At 36.9% G+C, this 19,357-nt stretch overlaps 1 protein-coding gene across 4 annotated transcripts in view; it reads left to right on the plus strand.

Moving 5' to 3' along the window:
- LOC149249012 (protein serine/threonine kinase) overlaps positions 1 to 19,357 on the plus strand; it is a 318,878-nt gene that overhangs the window by 217,453 nt on the left and 82,068 nt on the right. For all 4 annotated transcript variants that reach the window (XM_089458604.1, XM_089458602.1, XM_089458603.1 and 1 more), the window contains 3 exons: positions 16,063 to 16,309; positions 16,443 to 16,516; positions 16,913 to 17,048. In XM_089458604.1, coding sequence (XP_089314730.1) covers positions 16,063 to 16,309; positions 16,443 to 16,516; positions 16,913 to 17,048 — 457 coding nt within the window. The remainder of the gene's footprint in view (positions 1 to 16,062; positions 16,310 to 16,442; positions 16,517 to 16,912; positions 17,049 to 19,357) is intronic.

Genomic DNA, 19,357 nt, shown 5'->3' on the forward strand with positions numbered 1-19,357 from the left:
GGATGATAAAGGGCAGCAACTAAGGTTGAAAAGGGGTGGCACACTATTAACAGAGAGGAGAGAAAAGGAGTTGGCATGTATTGATATGACATAATAAAACACATATACTACAGTGACAAGGTAGAACAACATCAGTGACGAGGTGTAGTAGCAGATTGAGGTACAACAGCAGTGACTGGAGGTGTGGTAGCGGCAGCGAGGAGCAACATCAGTAACAAGAGGTATGGTGGCAGATTGAGGTACAGCGTTAGTGACAGGAGGTATGGCAGCAGAATGAGAGAGCAGTGAGGTACAGTAGAAGTGATAGTAGGTCCAGTGGCAGGAGCAACAAAAGGCATAAGTAGAAGTGATAGTAGGTCCAGTGGCAGGAGCAACAAAAGGCACAAGTAGAAGTGTGTAGTAGAAGAGTTGAATTGTCTTGGGGGACTGAAGACCCCGTTAGATTATGTCTGTAAACTCTTCAGAAACCTTTGGGGAGTGTTTCACTTCCTTCCAGTTAATCTGGTAAATGTGTATGTAACCATACATAATGCAAAGCTTGTTTGGACGAAATCTTTTGTGTTCTATTCATTGATGTAATGATTCTTATGTTTATGTTAATGCTCTAAATGTTTGAAAATAAATTAACAAATTTTGCAAAAGTAAGGGAAACACTGATTCACCCCCTTCTCAGTATTTCCATCAGGCCATGCGATTAGAATTAGAGAGAGCAACCTATATACGCTGAAGGGCCATCCTATGCAAGGAATGGAAAGAAGCAGAGCAGTGACAATCATGATAGCAGATGCAAGGAAGGATTCCAGTTTAGAGGGAGAAAACATGATAGCAGATGCAGTTCCAGGATCAAAGCTTATTCCAGGGGGCAAATGTGCCCTCCCTTGCTAAGAGGGAATGTTGATGTCTGTAGCTTGAGTAGGAACTTCTGCACAACCTTAAGTGTCTAAATATGAAAAATTCACCCAAAGTTTTCTTTGGACACTTGTTCAAGTGTAAGTAAGTTCCTATTGTAGCTTAAGCCTAAGTCTAGCTTCAAAAAGTAACATAATTAATTATGTTGGGTAATTAAGCTAAAGAAACTTAGGAAAAGTAAAGTAGTTTGATTTAGTGATTATGTTGTAAGCTCAATCTTTGATCTCAAGTGAGGCAAGGTCTAATCTCAGTTGTTAATCACTTTGGAGATTAGGGTTAGGGAATTAGCTCAATAAAAAGTTATAAAAACAAGGCTAAAGAGAGGAGAAAGACACATCATACAACATTACAGGACATTGAGAAAGGCATCTCAGTGATGGGTAGAGAAGGAATTCCATTCTAGTGTGCTAGGTCTGAGGAAGTGCAAAAGTGCGACATTAGAGATTCAAATCAGTTAAGGAGATCATGGACAAATCTAGGGCTTTATTTGCTAGATCAAATCCAGGTTATGCTGTATCTATGATTTTTTCAGTTGGGCCATTATCCTAGGACGAGAGGCCAAGTACGTTCAAAGTTATTAATGAAGAATTATTGATTCAACAAAACTTGTTTGTCACTTGTGATTGAGATTGGTGTAATTTTTGTTTCCGCTAAATGTTTAAGAACTTAGTCATGCATTTATTTAGTAGCTCCGTGACCAGATAGGTTAATAAATATTTGGGTGCTAGTTTCAGGAAAAATTAATAAATACTTTATAGTTAAACTTTCCTCACCTGGGTAGAGTTTGTGGAATTTCTGCCACCTAGAAGATGCTATTAACCCAATTTATTATTCCTATTACTTATACACAAAAATTTAAATCTTCAGCGAAAAGTAATAAATAAAAACATAAACAACACCATTCACGAAATAAAAATGCAATGGAATACATGAGAAACCAATCACACAAATGAAACAAATATCTATGGACAAATATCCTTGGAAAATTCCAATGTGAGGAAAACCAATCTTCAATGTGAGGGTTTTATTATTATCTTCAACAAATTTTCTATTAAGAAATTACATAAACTGTTCTAGCAAAACTTTGGCAAATTTATCTTCACCACTACTAATCAAATTAGACTAGGAAAACCTCATGGCTTCCCTTCTGCAAATCACACTGCCTCTCTGGCAGTTTACACTGCCTCCCCAAGAATTCACACTTCTTTTTGGCTAACTCGCATAGCCTCCTGGCAAGCTCGCACTGCCTTTGGAAAAACTTGCACAACCTTTGGAAACTTATTTTGGCAACTCACACTGGCTAATCTGGCAATTCGCATTGCATCTGGGAAATAACACGACCTTCTTTGCAGATAATAAACAGGCCAACAAAACTCCCTCTGAATCTTAGAAGATGGAAGTCTTCTCGGATGAAGAATAAACCCCACAAAACTTTCCTCAATTACTGCTGTTGAAACCCATGAGACATGAATAGCCTAAGTTCTATAATTTAGATATATTTTATGAATGATGATATTTTATATAAATAACATTGTTGCCTTCTTTAAGATGCTTTGTGCTTGGAGAGTTGTCATCTGTTATGACCTAAGTTCCCTGACATGATGACATGGGACATGGAAATCTGAGTGTCCGACATGAGACACGATGACCCGGAAAATAAATAAATAAATAAATATATATATATATATATATATATATATATATATATATATATATAACAAATTAGTTTATTATCACACACACAAAAATGAAATATATACCACAATTCAGATATCTGTAGAATTTAGAAACTAAAACATTTACAAGTTTGAATGATATTGATACAAAATCAATCATACAACTAGTGCATATAACTAGAATAAGACAGAGTGAAATCCATTTTTGAACCAAAAATACATCAACAAAGAGGCTCTAAATGGCCTCTAGAGTCCAAAAAAATCATGTTACGAACTTACGACAAATAACTTGTACTACATATCATCAAAATCATTGTTTATATTGGCTTCCTCATCATAAATATTGCTCTCTAAGTATTAAAATAAGATAGAAAAAGATTAACATGTCAAATTGAGATTTTGTTTGGATGATAGTACATTTTAACCAGGGTCATGGTAGAGGAGTTCAACAATCGTTGCCACCAACATCAAGGTATATAGAGGGCTTGGTGCTCTTGATTAAATGTTAGTTCCACACCCTCAAACATGACATAATCAAATGGGAATGTTGCAATTCCCCAAATCCTAAAATTCTGAAAACTGTTAATTTCATTAGATTTTGAGTGGGATCTAAAATTCTACTTTATCCATATGAAATCCAATGAGGTTGAAACCACTGTTGATAATATCGGCGATATTCGGAAATATAGCGATATTTTCGGCAAAACGATATATCGCCGAGAAAATATCGCGATATTTTCTGTTTTGAAAATATCGCGATATTTTCAAAATATCGGCAAATATCGGAAAATATCGGCAAAATATCGCGATATTTTGAAAATATCGGCAAAATATCGGCTACATTTAAAAATTTGAAAAAATTATTTTTTATGCTTGCCGATATTTGCCGATATTTTGCCGATATTTTCGCCGATATTGCCGATAAGATATTTTTTGGACCCTCGCCGATATTTTGCCGATATCGATATTTTCAACACTGGTTGAAACCACTCCCAAACATCTTGAAATAATTAATTGTAATGTTAAAAATTTAAGTAAAAGGATGAAAATTTAATATTACCATTAGCAAGATAACATTAGTTGGGCCTGGACAAATACTCTTCCCAACACTTGAAGTCCCTTCTAACACTGCTTAATTTTCCTTAGCTACAATTTAAAAATTTAGAGAGCTTGAAACTTGTGACTGAATTGCATGAGAATGAGGCAAAAAATCGATTTAGGAAGTTGTGGGCTGCTTTTTCATTGGACCTAAGTTGCACGAAATGCCGAAACGTTTCGGAGTTTCCAAAATGGGTATGTTTAGAAATGTTACCTCCCAAAAATGGAAATGTCAGCCGAAACGCCATATATGTTTATATATGTAAAAGGAAATTTATGAATAAGTGAATAACACATTACCTTGCAAGAAAAAAGGGAATAAGACCCATAAATGACAATTTAGAAGGAAAACCAAGTCTATATTAACTCTCGTAGATGATTACATAATGGTTGAGTTTTGGTCAAGTTTTAGCCGAGTTTCGGAGTTTCGGGTGTTGAAAAGTGTAACTAGGTTCAGTCTTCATAATGACATGTAATTGTGACTTTTGTAAATGATGTAATAAAATTATTTTTGTAAGCCTTGCTTCATGGGTTTCATGAGCAAGTGATTTTATTTTAGATGGCTCCCATTGAGAGCCTTAGGATTTGTCATTAAGGTCAAAGAATTAATGTCATGTATGAAGAGCTCTTCTTGAGCGTATGTAAAATGTATATGAGTCAATCTAGTGTCTAGAAAGCCCTCCAAAAGACAAGCACAATCCTCTTGACTTGATGTCGGCCTGCAATATGAAGAAAATAACTTATGTCGGCTCACCCAAATGTCACACCTATTTGGATGATCAAGTCGGCTTAATATATGGTCGAATCACTATATAAAGGAGGCTAGGCTCCTTGCATAAAGACAAAAAACAAACTTCACATCTCTGTATTTTGGAAGAGGGAAAAGAGACTCGGGTTACCTTTGTTTCGGTGATGGCTACAAGGATGCATACTACAGTTTTGTAAGGGAATTCAGATCCCTCTTATCTAGAGATCACAGCAACAACAAATAAGAAGGAGAAACTACGTGTAGAATTCGGTGGCCTCTCATTGTGATTTCAGAAGACAAGGACAGTGGCCTAGTGTAGAAGACAAGGGAAATACAATGACACTGTCTCGGTATTGAGGAGAGTCAACTGTCCGTAAGAAAACTATGTTTCAGATCAAGTTCTCTTTAGACAAGAATCCTCGGTGCTGCCACAGGAAGAAGGATCCAGTGCCATCCTCACTCAAGTCACAGTCTCAATGATGCTGCAATTCGAACATGGTTACAATACGGTGATGAAGTCCTTAATGATCTTACAGTGATGGATTTCAGAGCTCTCTTAGTACGATCTCGATGAAGGTCTCTAGTGATGTAGCCTTAGCACTGGAAGAAGAATCTAGAAGACAGAAGCAAAAGAGGACTCATGTCTTGATTGTGGAGTGGCTTATAGGTTAAGGGTCTTGGTCTTGGCATTCGTCAATTGGAATCTCTAAGAAGAATTTGTGCGGGTTTTCCTCTCAAAGAGTGAGAGGTTTTGGCCCGGCTCATAACCTACATACTGTGTCTCTTGTCTATTTATGTTCTTGCATTGGTTACCGTTTGATGAAGAACACTAAGAATCTAATGTAAAGAAGATCCTAATCTAATCATGTAAAAAGCATTCACAAGCAGTCACCAAAGAAGAGAAATCATCTAATACTAATGCCTTAGATTTCTCAACATCGAGTACGGGTACGTCCGAAACACCGGGGTCCTAGAAGTTTCATGCAACATAACATTGGACATGTGTCTGAATTTTAGGACATGAGGAGGTCTCATATCCAACACAAACCAAACTTGTGCCCTGTTAATAGGACATGAGTCAAGCTCATGTTTGACATGTGTCATGCACATGTGGTGTTTGACATGTGGACTATGTGACAAATGGGGGGGGTAAGGACGTGTCAGGTAGCCTAGGTTCTGACCATCAGGCTTTCCTTAATGACGTTCTTGACATTTTGTTGCTAATAAATCCTTGATTGAGTTCATGATCTGCAAAGTATTTTCATTTTCTGTGAATATACTAGTTTTGGACAATGATACCCCTTTTTGAATATATTCTTTATTACTTCTATAACTTAATATAATAACCTTTTCTTAATTATGTCTACTTGACACTGTATCTCTTATATCCCTTAAGAGACTACAAGTTATATCTTCCTTAATGACTTTATAATAATTGAGAGGCTGCTTGAGAACTTCGTAGTTTTCCATGATTTATTATTTTGTTCAAAGAGCATGATGTGATGGTAAAATAAGTATGGCTATGGTTAATTTCTGAAAGACCCACTTTGAAGATTCTCACTTGTAGAAGTTAGTCTCTCCTTGTGTGTCGTTACTCCTACTGTGGTAGCTTCTTGCTGCCACCACCTTCTCCTCTTTGTTGTTGTTGGTCATGATTATGTGGTGGTAATTTTCTCTTCATGAACTCTTTGAGAAATATGCCTTTGTGATTGATATACTTACTATTCTGATATTCAAAGTGCACTGGAACATCTAGAGCATAACCCACATCATTTTCAAACCCACATGTATTGTTGAAAACAGAGGGAAGCATTCTACAATGAATGCTATCAGTATTTGTCCAAGTATGGCTTCTATAGCTAAGAAATTCACTTGGTTTCTTTTTCATGAATGGTGAATTTACGATAGGCTGCAAGATAAATCTAGCCCAAAACTTACACACCCTATCTCCTTTTGAACAGAAGTCATGGTTAACCTATACAATACATGTTCGAAACATCATCTCAAGTCATAGAGACCTTACTTTAGGCATGTAGTCATGTATTATGTTGTATCTTCTCTTTGGCACTATTGGTATATCCTTCACACTCCATTTTGATTGGAATTGATAAGCACTAGGGTCATAATTATTATTATTATGATCCTGGTTATTTTGATGATAACAATTGTTACCCTATCTCCTTTTGAATAGAAGTCATGGTTAACCTGTACAATACATGTTCGAAACATCATCTCAAGTCGTAGAGACCTTACTTTAGGCATGTAGTCATGTATTATGTTGTATCTTCTCTTTGGCACTATTGGTATATCCTTCACACTCCATTTTGACTGGAATTGATAAGCACTAGGGTCATAATTATTATTATTATGATCCTGGTTATTTTGATGATAACAATTGTTATTATCATAATAATAATAAGGAAGCATATTTCTATTTGGATGATACCATTCAGATCCATTTATATTCACAACCACATTACAACATATGGATGGTAAAGTGTATGGGGGTGTTGAGTAAGTTGTCATTGATGTCAAAGTGGGTGCAGCTGGTGCAGGATGTTGTCATTGATGTCAAAGCAGGTGCAGATGGTGCGGGATGTCATCATTGATATGTTGGCTATCATGGATGTAATGATGCCCACAAAATGATACAAGTGATGACGATGCAGCTTGATGATGCGACTTGATGACACCCTAGCTCTAGGGTTTGGTTTCCTTGATGATGAGCACAACTCGCTGCTGTTGGAGGTTTTTGAAGAAGTAGGTCACTAAATTTGCCTTAGAGATCCTTGCCATTGGATTCTCCTCATCATGCTGATTCTGTTGATATATGGAGCATCTTGTGGGCCTTCACGATTTGAGAGATATGTTCGTTCAAAGATAGTGATCCTAGCCATTGGTCCAAAGCCCCTAAGTTTGGATGATGTGGAAATCTAGTATTGGTCAGCTATGGCACATCTCATGTGGAGGATATTTTATTATTGTTGACGATAAATTGAAATTATCTTGAGGGAGAAAAAGGTTAAAATTCAAATGGTCCTAAAGTCGGTTGGATTTTGGCTCCAAATACACTTGTATTCAAAACTCAAATGAATTCATTTCCCTCCATATACCTAGTCGGCTTGTTAAGAAATCTAGGGCAACGAGATGTAGGAGATTTATCTTACAACGATAACTGCTTGTGAATACTTTTTATTTTTTTTCTTGATTAGGTTCTTCTTTAGCTTGATTATTATTGTGTTCTCTTCATCAAACAACTACCAAAACATAATGAACAATGAGACAAAGGACACAAGATATGGGCGATCAACCAGTACCAAAACCTCTCCAATCTTGAGAGGAAAACCCACAAAATTCTTCTTCTTATAGAATCTTCAATTGAAGAACTCCAAGACCTAAACCCTTGACCAAGACTCCTCCAAAACCAAGTCAACCCTTGCCTCTTTTATCAAGTCAAACTTAGCAACTTCTTTGATTTTAACTTCGACCTAGCAACACCTTGACTGCAACTTTCAACCTCTCTCACTGCAACTTCGGCCTACCTGAAACTTTGCAACTTTCGACCCTAGCCACAGAAACCCTAGGCCACTCATGTATGATGAGATTGGTGAGACCTTCTTTCTCTTGCCCTCGCTTGACTTTCTCCTTTCAAATGAACTCGGTCCTTGAAACAATCCTTCTTGGCATCAAACTTAATCCTTGGATAGCACTACAACTTGGCTCCTTTAGAGTAGATTGTAGCTCTTATTTTCTTCGCACGTGTGAATCATAGGAGGCCCAAAACAGTCCTAAACTTCTTGGTTTTCCTTCACACCTTTCTTTGCTGATTTATAGGCTTCTTATCTTCCTTTTTTGCTCTTCTTTCTTGATCTTTCTTACTTGAACGAAAAAATGTCTTCCTAAGTGAGGCTGAGTCCTCCATTTTACAGGCTTCTTACTCATGCAATTAGGCCGACTTGTCATCATGTCTAGGCCAACATCTCCTTCTAGATAGGTCTATAGCTTCTTTTAGAAGGCTGACTTGTTGAGCACTTGTGACGAGGTCTTGGAGGGTCTTTTGACTCTTACAATGACTCAAAAAATTTCTTTTTACAATATGTAACATGCCCAAATGGGTCTTTCATACATGATAATGACCTATAAGCTCTCAATGGGAGTTTGACCTATAAAACAAAATTCCTTGAGCATGAAACCCATGCCTCAAGCATAACAAAATAATTTTATTTTTCTTCTTTACATCAATTACATAAAATCATGATTACATATGTCATTATGAAGACCGAACCTAGTTACATATTTCAACACGAATCAAAATAAAGGGCGTTTGTATCCTTAAGCAATAAGAAAAGGTGGAAATATTCTGTATGAAATATAGCACTCTCTACCTGCGGTCTTGAGGAGGGATGAAGGGTTTCTGAGATGCCTTTTTCTCTGCTTTGGGATTCACTAAGATCTCTGTTTATGTTTTTGCAGGTTACCTTAATCTCTTGACCTATACTATGAACCTATTCTAAATCTCGGTCCAGTGAACTCGCATTGGATCAAGGGCTAAAAATCACATTTTGAATTGTTTTGGGGCAGCAGCTAAACACTTGACATGATCTTGCTGGCTAATGCGGACTTCTGGGTATACATATTTACTATTTAGGGTTTCTTTGATTTGTTTTGATTCGTGACGAAGGCAAACCTCTGTGCTTAAATATAAACAGTTGGATCTATATGGTGTAAATCCTTTTGTGATTGCTGAAGAATGTTTCAGACTTGTTTTTTTTGTGATCTGGACCAATGTTGCACGAAGCGGGAGCGAAGCGGAAGCGCGGAAGCGGAAGCGGGAGCGCGGAAGCGTCATTTTCCAAAAATCTAGGAAGCGAAGCGTCCGCGGAAGCGTCTGCTATATATATATATATTTTTATATTTTTTTGCATTTATACTCAAAACAAACATCCCAAATACCAAATTAATTGTAGAAGACATGAAAACATGCATATTTTTGCATAAATCAAGATAGATATGGCATCCATGATTCCATTGTAGTTACTAGTATGTACAACAATCATCTATATTCTAGCTATTACAAACATACATCTTATGTACAACAATCATCTATGTACAACAATCATCTGACTTGAATCATCAGTGGATCTACTGAAATATGTTATAATCAAAGATTATATGGAGAAGTAGGTTATACATAATACACAAATTTTGTTTAATCTTAGAGCTCTATTGGAAAATATTCACTTCCAAAACCCTGTATATGTTTTACTATTCATTGTACTCTTTTTATGAGGATAGGAATTAGTAGATAACACTGAAGACAAAAGAAAATCGTAACGTAATTTTCAATATATAATTATGATCAAGACATAAATTTTACAATTAATACAAATATTATCAATAAAAAGACAAGGAAAATAAATATATTAAAACTAGAAAATTCAATAATCTTTTACCTGAACATGAGTATTGAAATGACTCAGTAGATGCAAACCGGAATGTATATATGTCAAAATTTGACCTGTGATTATAAATTGAGTTTCAAGGAAGTTGTGCAATGATCTTTCTTTAGTCATTGGAACTTTTTTTTTTTAATTTTCATAATGAAGGAAAACGTTCAATACCCTTGGGTAAAAGGTTTCGAATTACCATGAAAGCTGTTAGAACGATCATAATGTCCTGAACTTTCAGAAAAGAAATTGTGTATGAGACTGCGTGTAAATATGAGCGGAACCGCATTACATCTTAATGAGGTAGCAGCCTATCTACCTGGCAACTACGCAAACTAGATTAAATTTAGACTATTTCTTACCTAGTTCAGAATATGGGAATATTTCTTACCCAAATTCCAGGAATCGTTTTAAAAATTAGGAATCGCGCTTCATGAAAACCGGAATCGTGCTTCGCCTGGAGGTTCCGGAACGCTTCCGTACGGGACGTGATTCCGGCTTAGGATCCGGGGGGGGGGGGCGATTCCTGCAACTATGATCTGGACTGGTGACTAAATTTAGAAACTTGCAGGAAGTTTACGCTTACCTTGTTGCTTCTATTAATTTGGTTGAGGTGCAGATCAAAGGAAGTCGTTGTTGGTTATTTTGTTCTGAATGTTGAAACTCCTGCAAATATTGCTCACTGTAATAATTTCTGAACAATTCATCCACCTTGTGAAGACCAGTAACATGTTCAGAACTAACCACACATCTCAGCAAAACTTGATCTCAATCTATACTCTTGGAGATCTTATTTCTGCATTGGGTTATTTTTTTTCATTTTGTCAACAAGGTTATTGCAGGTGGCTTGAAGAAGCATGTAAGACAACACGTCATAAAGGATTACATTATGAGACTCCAATTAAATACCTGTAGCTAAAACAAGCCTGTAATCAATTCTAAGTGAAATCATGTGCGATTCTGCTGTTATAATGTTTTGCCTGTAGTGGATTTGAGACAGAGACGAAACAAATCAGTGTTGATAATATCGGTATCGGGAAAATATCGGCGAGGGTCCAGAAAATATCTTATCGGCAATATTGGCGAAAATATTGGCAAAATATCGGCAAATATCGGCAAGCATAAAAAATGCATAATATATTCATTTTTTCAGATTTTTAAACATATAAAGCAATAACAACATGAAATAAACACATTGGCACATAAATATGAAGAAAACACTGATATATATGATGTCAAACAGAAATGATACATCAAAGGCGATACCAAATCCTGCTGATCCCTGATAATTGTCCATTCAAGGACTCAAATGTGGAGAACCAATACAAAATAACATCACATATATAAAAGTATCTCATCATCATGAGTTATATGTAGCATAACAAATAAAAATAGCAGCTATTTATCTGAAATCACTGCCCTCTCCCCCTTTTAGGGGAAAACATGATGGGCTGTTTGCCAGGCCTGCCCCTAGTAGTAGGAGGCCTTGACCCTGCCTTTGCACCTAATGTCAAATAATGAGTGCTAGGTATGGGGCTATGCTCTCCTATATCTATAGCAAATGGTGTTGATGCTGATGCTCCCGCAGTGTCCTCCTCCTCCTCCTGCTCCTCCTCTGAGTGATGTTGCTCCTCTGACTTCGAGTCCTCCTCTTGCTGCCCCTGCTCTAATGGATCATCTGTCACTGGCTCTAACCATGAAGGTGACTCCTCCAAGAGGGGCTCCTTAGACTCCACCCTCCGCGGAGACAATACATCAATATTGTCTAAGCTAAGTCACATGACACGAGGACACGAGACACGGAGGACACGTAAATACGAGTATTCAATATGAAACGCAACGACCTGGAAACAAGACACGGGGGACACGTTTTATATATATATATATATATATACTGAAATATAGTTTTTTATCCATATTAAATTGCAGGTTGCAGCTTATCTAATCAAATTAAAATATAAGTACTTCTCAAAGTTCATAGTTCACTTTAAAAAAATAAATAGAATCAAAATTTACTATTTAGAAATTAGAATGTGATATGCTTGGTCTTGATTCATGAATATTCAATGTTCATTGTTCATGTACAACTTACAAGCACATAAGAAAATAACTAAAGTCTAATCCTATTGATTTCGTCTGCCCCTCTTGCGAGAAAATGCCACAGCTTTCCCTTTCCCTCTAGATGTAGATGCTGGTGCTGGTGGAGTTGGCAGTGGAGTTTGCTATGCTCTAGAAGCTGAAGAACTAGAAGTAGGAGCTATAGGAGGTAGACCACGTCCTCTACTGGTGGCAGGGGTAGCCTGGGCAGGTGGTGTCACCTGGAAACATTACAATCTCCCAATCCTGAAATGCTAAAAAACTGATAAGTCTGCTGCATTTTGAATGAAATCTAAAATTCTACTTTCTCCATATGAAATCCAATGAGGCCGGAACCACTCTCAAACATCCCGAGTCATTTCATGGTAATGTTAAAAATTTAAGTAAAAGGATGAAAATGAAGATTAAGGAGAATGTCACTTTTACTTTAAGAATTTAACATTATTATGAATAGCATATCAATACTAGGGCCTAGAACGCTCAAACCCTCCTTGGCAGCAACCACATAGCTCTCCCCTTACTTCTCCAGCAATCAAAAATGAAAATGATATGAAAAAAAACCAAAATCGGATTTTTATAGGCCATGCGGAAATTTTTTACAGTCACCAGGCGATATTTTCGATCGTTGCGCGATATTTTCGGAAATATCGCGATATAAAATATCGCCGAAAATATCGCTATATTTTGTCGGCAATATTTCGGCTCGCCGAAAATATCGTGATATTTCCGAATATCGCCGATATTTCGGCGATATTATCAACACTGAAACAAATACTATGTTGCGATTGAAAGTGAAGACCTGATTTGCCACTATAAACTGTTTGATGTCCTATGGTTGTCTTATCATTATGTACTAGAATATGGACAAAACACAAAGAGTGCAAATTGATAGTATCATATGTGCAGTAATTGTAACTAATGTTTACCAGATCAGTGATCTATTATGACTAGGGTTTGCAAAGATCTCAATATGAGAGCATAGTATTGTGATTAAAGCACTGTTTGGATGCACTGTTGCATCGTTTCTGTGTATGCTGATGGTTTTTTGCTTCTAAGAATACAGACTGCACTACAAATAGAAGGCAACGATGGTGTTATTGTCTCTGAACTATCATGAATGAAGACAACAATATGTATATACATGAAAATTCACCAACCTGGAGTGCTATTTTGGTTATGTACGACAGTAGCATTGTTTGATGTCATGTATAATTCAGGCGTATGGCTTTTGAGGGCTCATGTGTAAGATTGAGGTGATCCTAGTCAAGCTATTGCAGAAGGGTCAGCAGAATTGTACTTTGAGTGTTGATTGCCAGAATTAGGATTATAAGTGAGCAGTCAAGCAAACTAGTTGGTGAGTAAACAAGTGCAACAGTATGACATCATTGGGCGAATGAAGTCTTCAAGCAGAAACGACAGAGATGTTGGTATGTTGCAGGAGGTTTGTATTACTGTTAGTGTTGAGAGGGATTTGATGCAGAGGATGTAGTGTGAGTGTTTGCAGATTGATTGTTATTCATTGGAACAGAGGAAAGTTGTTTAAGGGCAGCTGAACAATGATCTTGTGACAGACATATGGATTATGATAGTGTTGACAGTGAAACAATGTTTTTGATGACAGTGAAACAATAACCTTGGACAGTGAAACAGTAACCTTGTTATGTTGACACTAATACATGCTTGACAGTGATGTGGGAATAGTATGACAGTGAAATCTGAGTGATGAGGCTGTCATCATATATTGTTGTTGCAGGTAGTTGAAGAGTAAGGTTAACCTTAGTGCTGATTGGCAAAGTATTCTTGATAGAGTTGTGCCTTTGATTGTAACATTGGCTACGAGGCTAGATGTGTGACAATAATATGCACACCCATATCTATGATTGACTAGCCAGGTAGTGTGACAGTGATATGTACTGTTGAGCATGTTATGGTAGTAAATATGATGACAGTGAAACATATGGCACAATAACCTTCTCTTGATGACAACCATGACCTTGTGCCCTTGAGTGGATTTTGCATGATATAACAACGGTGTATGGCTTGATGATGATGGCAAGGATGATTGTGACAGTGATGAGCAGTAGCAGCAACAATGGTGGATGGGAACAGTGATGGTAGCAGCAACAGTGGTGGATGGCAGCAGTGATGGTAGCAGCAACAGTGGTGAATGGCAGCAGTAATGATAGCAGCAGCAGTAGTGAATGACTGTAGTGATGGTAGTAGCAGTAGTGGTGGATGGTAGCAGTGGTAGCAACAGTAGTGGTGGACAACAGCAGTAGCAGTGGATAGCAGTGGCAGTGAGTTGTAGCAACAAAAGTTGCAGCTTGATTGTAGTTGGACCATTATCCCTGGTACAGGAGCCCAAACCATTCAGGGAGCATTTGCTTCCTTCCAACTTGCTGGTAAAACCCTTGGGGAGTCTTGTACTTCCTTCTAGATTTATCTGGTAAATTTGTATGTACATCATACATAACACAACATTTGGTTGAGACATATTCTGTGTACTGATTCATTGATGTGATGATGTTTCTTATGCATATTTTAATTCTCTAAATGTTTAAAAAGATAAACTAACCAATTGTGAAAAATAAGGGAAATACTGATTCATTCCCCTCTGTATTTCCAACAGAGGGTATCCATATTCATGTCCATGTGGGTATGGATATTGATAGCCATATTTATATTCCTCATGTTCATATTTGAAAACTTGTCGGTATCCATCAAATTCATAACCATATTCATAGGTATCCATCAAATCCATAACCATATTCATATGCATGTGCGTATCTATTATTATATCCATATCCACATCGGACTCCTTTCTCTTGTGGTTGTTGTGCTACCATTGCCATATTGATCTTTCCCTGGTTCCAACATTAATATTGGGGTTTGTGCTTGTGCCAAGTCAGTATCACTATTACGGTTATGGCAGCACAACAACTCCAAGAGCAGGGATTCCCATGTAGATATTAAATCTTGCTATGGAAGAATATTGAAAATTCATTTCATGTTGATCATCACTGTGATCTATGCGGTTTGATTTGCTTTTCATTAGTTTGTGGAGCAGGTTCAGTTTCATCGTATTCTTCATATTTGTACTCTTAAAATAACCTATTTATCATCTCCTTGTTACAATTAATGAGTTCATTTGTCAATTCATCAGCGAGGATATCAATGATATATTCACAAAAATGGTGTTCCTTTGATCATAAAACAAGGTTCTAGTGCCAAATGAAGCGTCTCTAGTACCAAATGAAGTGTAAAGGATCAATTATATTTGACTTCCCTATATTGGATAAGAATTAATAATATATAAATGTACAAAACATGGACAATGAGATGATTACGATGATGAGTGGCCTTGGCATTTATAGGTCTCGTGGTGACCCTTCATAAAAAGTTATGTCTTCATATAAAACACCTTTTAATAAATACATTAACATCCTAAATTCAATAATTCAGATATATGTTATGAATGGAGATGATTTATATACATAAGAGATGTTAGGAAGAGACTGCACTAAATAAATTCAGGCTGGCGTTTTATGGTTGTCTAATGATAGCCTAACTTTTACTGTAGGTTAGTCCTCCTTTGTATTATATTTTCCTCTTAACAGTTATTTTCTGTTTTTCTTATACAAGTATATATATATTTTTCTCTTTGTTAAGGCTGTTTCAAGAATATTAAAGATGCTAGTATTATGTATTTGTTAATGTGAGTTGTCTTGTATGGTGTACTGGGCTGTAGCACTTTCAGTTTGTTTCTCCACACTTAATACACCTCATGGAGGTTGTGTAATTCTTGTTTAATTAGGCATGACATCTATTAATTCATTTTACGGTAACAATTAGTTTCCAGTTGTCTTAAAAAATTGGAAATGAAGAATGCCTAATTTTTGTTGAGCATTTATGCCAGATAAGAATGTAATTAAAGCTTCTTTTAATTTTTGTAATCATCGTACATATAGCTATATGTCACAATCTGATGTTTTTTAACTTACATGTGTCAGCAGTATATTTTATCGAGTCAAAATGACAGGGTTTGGAAGCCATTCACTATGATACTAAATGTTTCTTTATTTTGCAGGTTTATTGATATTAATGCTGGTCGCCAACTTCATCTATGGCGATGTGAGCCTTTGGAGTCTTCATTTTCTTCTTTAATTTCTGCTATTTGCTGTTCTGGGCATCGAGATAAACTTGAAGGCAAGAAAGGATTATCCAGCTCTACTTGGATAGCTGCTGGTTTCAGTTCAGGGCATTGTAGATTGCTTGATCTAAAGAGTGGGACCATTATTGCACATTGGCGGGCTCATGATGGTTTCGTCACCAAGGTATGCACTGATGCAGGGATGTCTTTCAGTGAAACAATTATATCTTGACCAATTTTTCTAGGTCTCCATTATAAATATTTTGTTTCTTTATCCACCATCAGTACTGATACTTCAATTTTCTTAACTGATGCAGCTGGCTGCATTGGATGAACATTTGTTAATTTCAAGCTCTCTTGACAGAACTTTGCGTCTTTGGGACTTGAGAAGGTATAGTGAAGAGATTGTCTTGTGATACAGAATGCTCTTCATGAGATATTTGTTAATTTTCGAGGTTGTTGCATGTCGTTTCATATTTCTTGCACAAGACATCATTTTAAAGGCCCTTATTTTTTGTTTCCATGTACTATTAGGATTTGAAATTGTAATTAAACTTTGTTGAGGTCGAAATTCAATTTAATGACGATTTTCAAGTACATTCATTACTGGCTATATCAGAGAAATATGATGTAAAATGCTTAGATACACAGAAACTTGCAATATCGTACATCTAATACAGACTGTCATTGTTTGTATCAACTAGGATAAGATAGAATACAGGTTATCTACCTATTACATTAAGTGCTTTGTGCAATGTATTCAGTTTTAACTGTTTTCATTCTGCAGAAGCCGACCTACCCAATTGCAGGTCTTTAGGGGACATTCGGATGAAGTTTCTAGCTTTTCTATTTGGGGTCATGATATGCTTTCTGCTTCTGGAAGTAAGATTGGGCTTTCTTCTCTCTCCAGACCATATGATCAGGTAAAGCTATGAACACCAAACCTTTTTGCAGCTTAATTGCGCTCTCTCTCTCTCTATATATATATATATATGTATCTACATAAGTAGAGTCCTTACTTGAAGGACAGTTTTAATTTGTTATATGTATATTGGTTGGTTGCAAACAATTCATCTGGTGTTAGCATCTAAATGGCGTGGACAGTTTAAAATTAATATGTGCATGTTGGTTGGTGCAAACAATTCACCTGGTGTTGAACATCTTAATGGTGTCTACATACACAAAATATTGGGAAACTGCTTTCATACTGGTGAAAATAAAATTTCACAAATGTTTGATCAGGGCTACTGTTGGCATTTTTGCTTCTGAGGCTCTTCAAGGTAATTGCAAGATGTGAATTAATAGCCTTCTCGCCTGATACAAAAGGAAAAATTTTAGGTGTTTAACTAGTTAATCTTCTTCAGTGTCACTATGGATGGATGCAGTGCTATCCACCTCTGTTCTTGTGAACTTACCATTTGCCCCTAATTAGTCACAATAATTCCACTGAAGCAAATTTCTTGCATTTTAGTTGTTGGTTTGAAATTAAGCTTATTGTGACTTTGCTAGGTTTAAATAGGGCTTGTTTGGATAAGTTTGCAGATTGAGTCTGTTCAGTATTAGGATTGGAGGGTTAATCTATCATAATAGCTTTGTCGAGATACCCACGTTTAGGAGGATAGGAATGTATCTTTGGATATCTTTGTTGAGATACATTTGCTTATTCTTGGCCTCAAAGAGGAAGCCTTGCCACCCAAAATCCTTACTTTGTCTCGAAGCAAGGTGAAATGGAAATTTAGAAAAGAATTATCTAAGTTAGAAACTTTTACAGAAATTTGAATATCTAGCAGCCTAGTGCAAAGCCTTAGTAGGCACTTTAGATCTTAGGGCAACAAGCGGATCCACCACCACAGTCATCTCAGTGGCTTCTACCCTGCTGTTTTGTGATAGGATACTATCTAGTATCATCACAAGGGAGGGTTCCTTGGCAAGACTTAGAGGTTAGATGGCCTAGGGATGTAAGCCAAATGGCTCTCTAAGGAACTTGCAACAAAACATTCTAAAGGATCTTCAATAAAGGCAGGTTCGGGGGTGAAAGAGAGCTGATGAGATAGAGGGAAGTACCAGCAAGGCCTTGGAGGCTGAGATATGGTCTATAGATGTTCAAGTAAGTTTTTCCACTAGCTATGATCGACTAAATAATGCTGTTAGAAGTGAGGGTTTTATAGATATGTATATTTACAACATTCAAAACAGTATAACAGCAATTACACCCCTATTAATGGTATGGTCCAGAAAAGTTTGAGTCTGTTCAAGGAGGTAAACAAGGGATAGGTTAACCAATAGTTTTCAATGGCTGAAAATGCACAAAACAACAAAAATAACCTAGATGTCAGCCCTAAAATTTGTGATAAAACATGCAATAAGTGAGATTTTTCTTTTTAAACATTCATGGAATGAATACCTACCTAAAGGACGATAAAATATAGGTGAAATTTAGTTGTAAAATGCAGTTTTAACCAAACCCTAACTCTAGTTACCAAGAAATCAGAAAAAAGGGAAAATAAAGGTGACATGGCATCATCTCTCTCCAGAGTTGGGGCTCCAAGTGCAAGTACAAGCCCTCCCTTGTCACCCTGGGGATGAACATCATCGTCATGACTTTGAATCAAGCAACACCACCATCAAACACTAACGAGGCCAACTTGGGGGTGTCTTGGGTCTACAGTTTATGACGTCAAGTAAATCTAACACCAGGCAAGAGGAGCTCAACATTTCAGCATATAGGGGTACTCTGAGGTGTCAATCATTAGTTGGCTCATGAAATATCCCAACACTTTTCTTTGGAGGGGCAACATTGCATTTGCAATGTCATCACTATTCTTTGGAATATGCGAAATGCCTTGGGAAAGCTATATAGTAGAGTGATGTAATGTTCCCTCTAAGGCCTCTGCTGTTGTGTGAAGAACCACTTAGAAAAACCATCTCAAGGTCAAGGGAAGGCCACTAATCATTAGGGATAGTGACCATATATGCATCATAGTAGACCATAATTAATTGTTAAGGGAATATTAACACTTCAAATTGAGATCACCAAATATCTAACTAGACTGAGTCATGTAAAAGTGTTCCCCACTTGTGTTAGGGATGGCTAGATGGTCAACACTATCAGGTGTTTTCAGCCCCTATGGGTAGATGACATGTCCTAGGTCAACCCTTCAATCCATAAGTGCTTTTGATAATGGTGGCAATAGAGGGGAAGGACTTCAAGGTAAGGTGCCATGGTCGTGGG

The sequence above is a fragment of the Pinus tabuliformis genome, chromosome 7 (assembly GCF_031772625.1).
Source record: "Pinus tabuliformis cultivar Carrire ecotype Pingquan chromosome 7, CPIR1, whole genome shotgun sequence".
Classification (NCBI taxonomy): Eukaryota; Viridiplantae; Streptophyta; class Pinopsida; order Pinales; family Pinaceae; genus Pinus; species Pinus tabuliformis.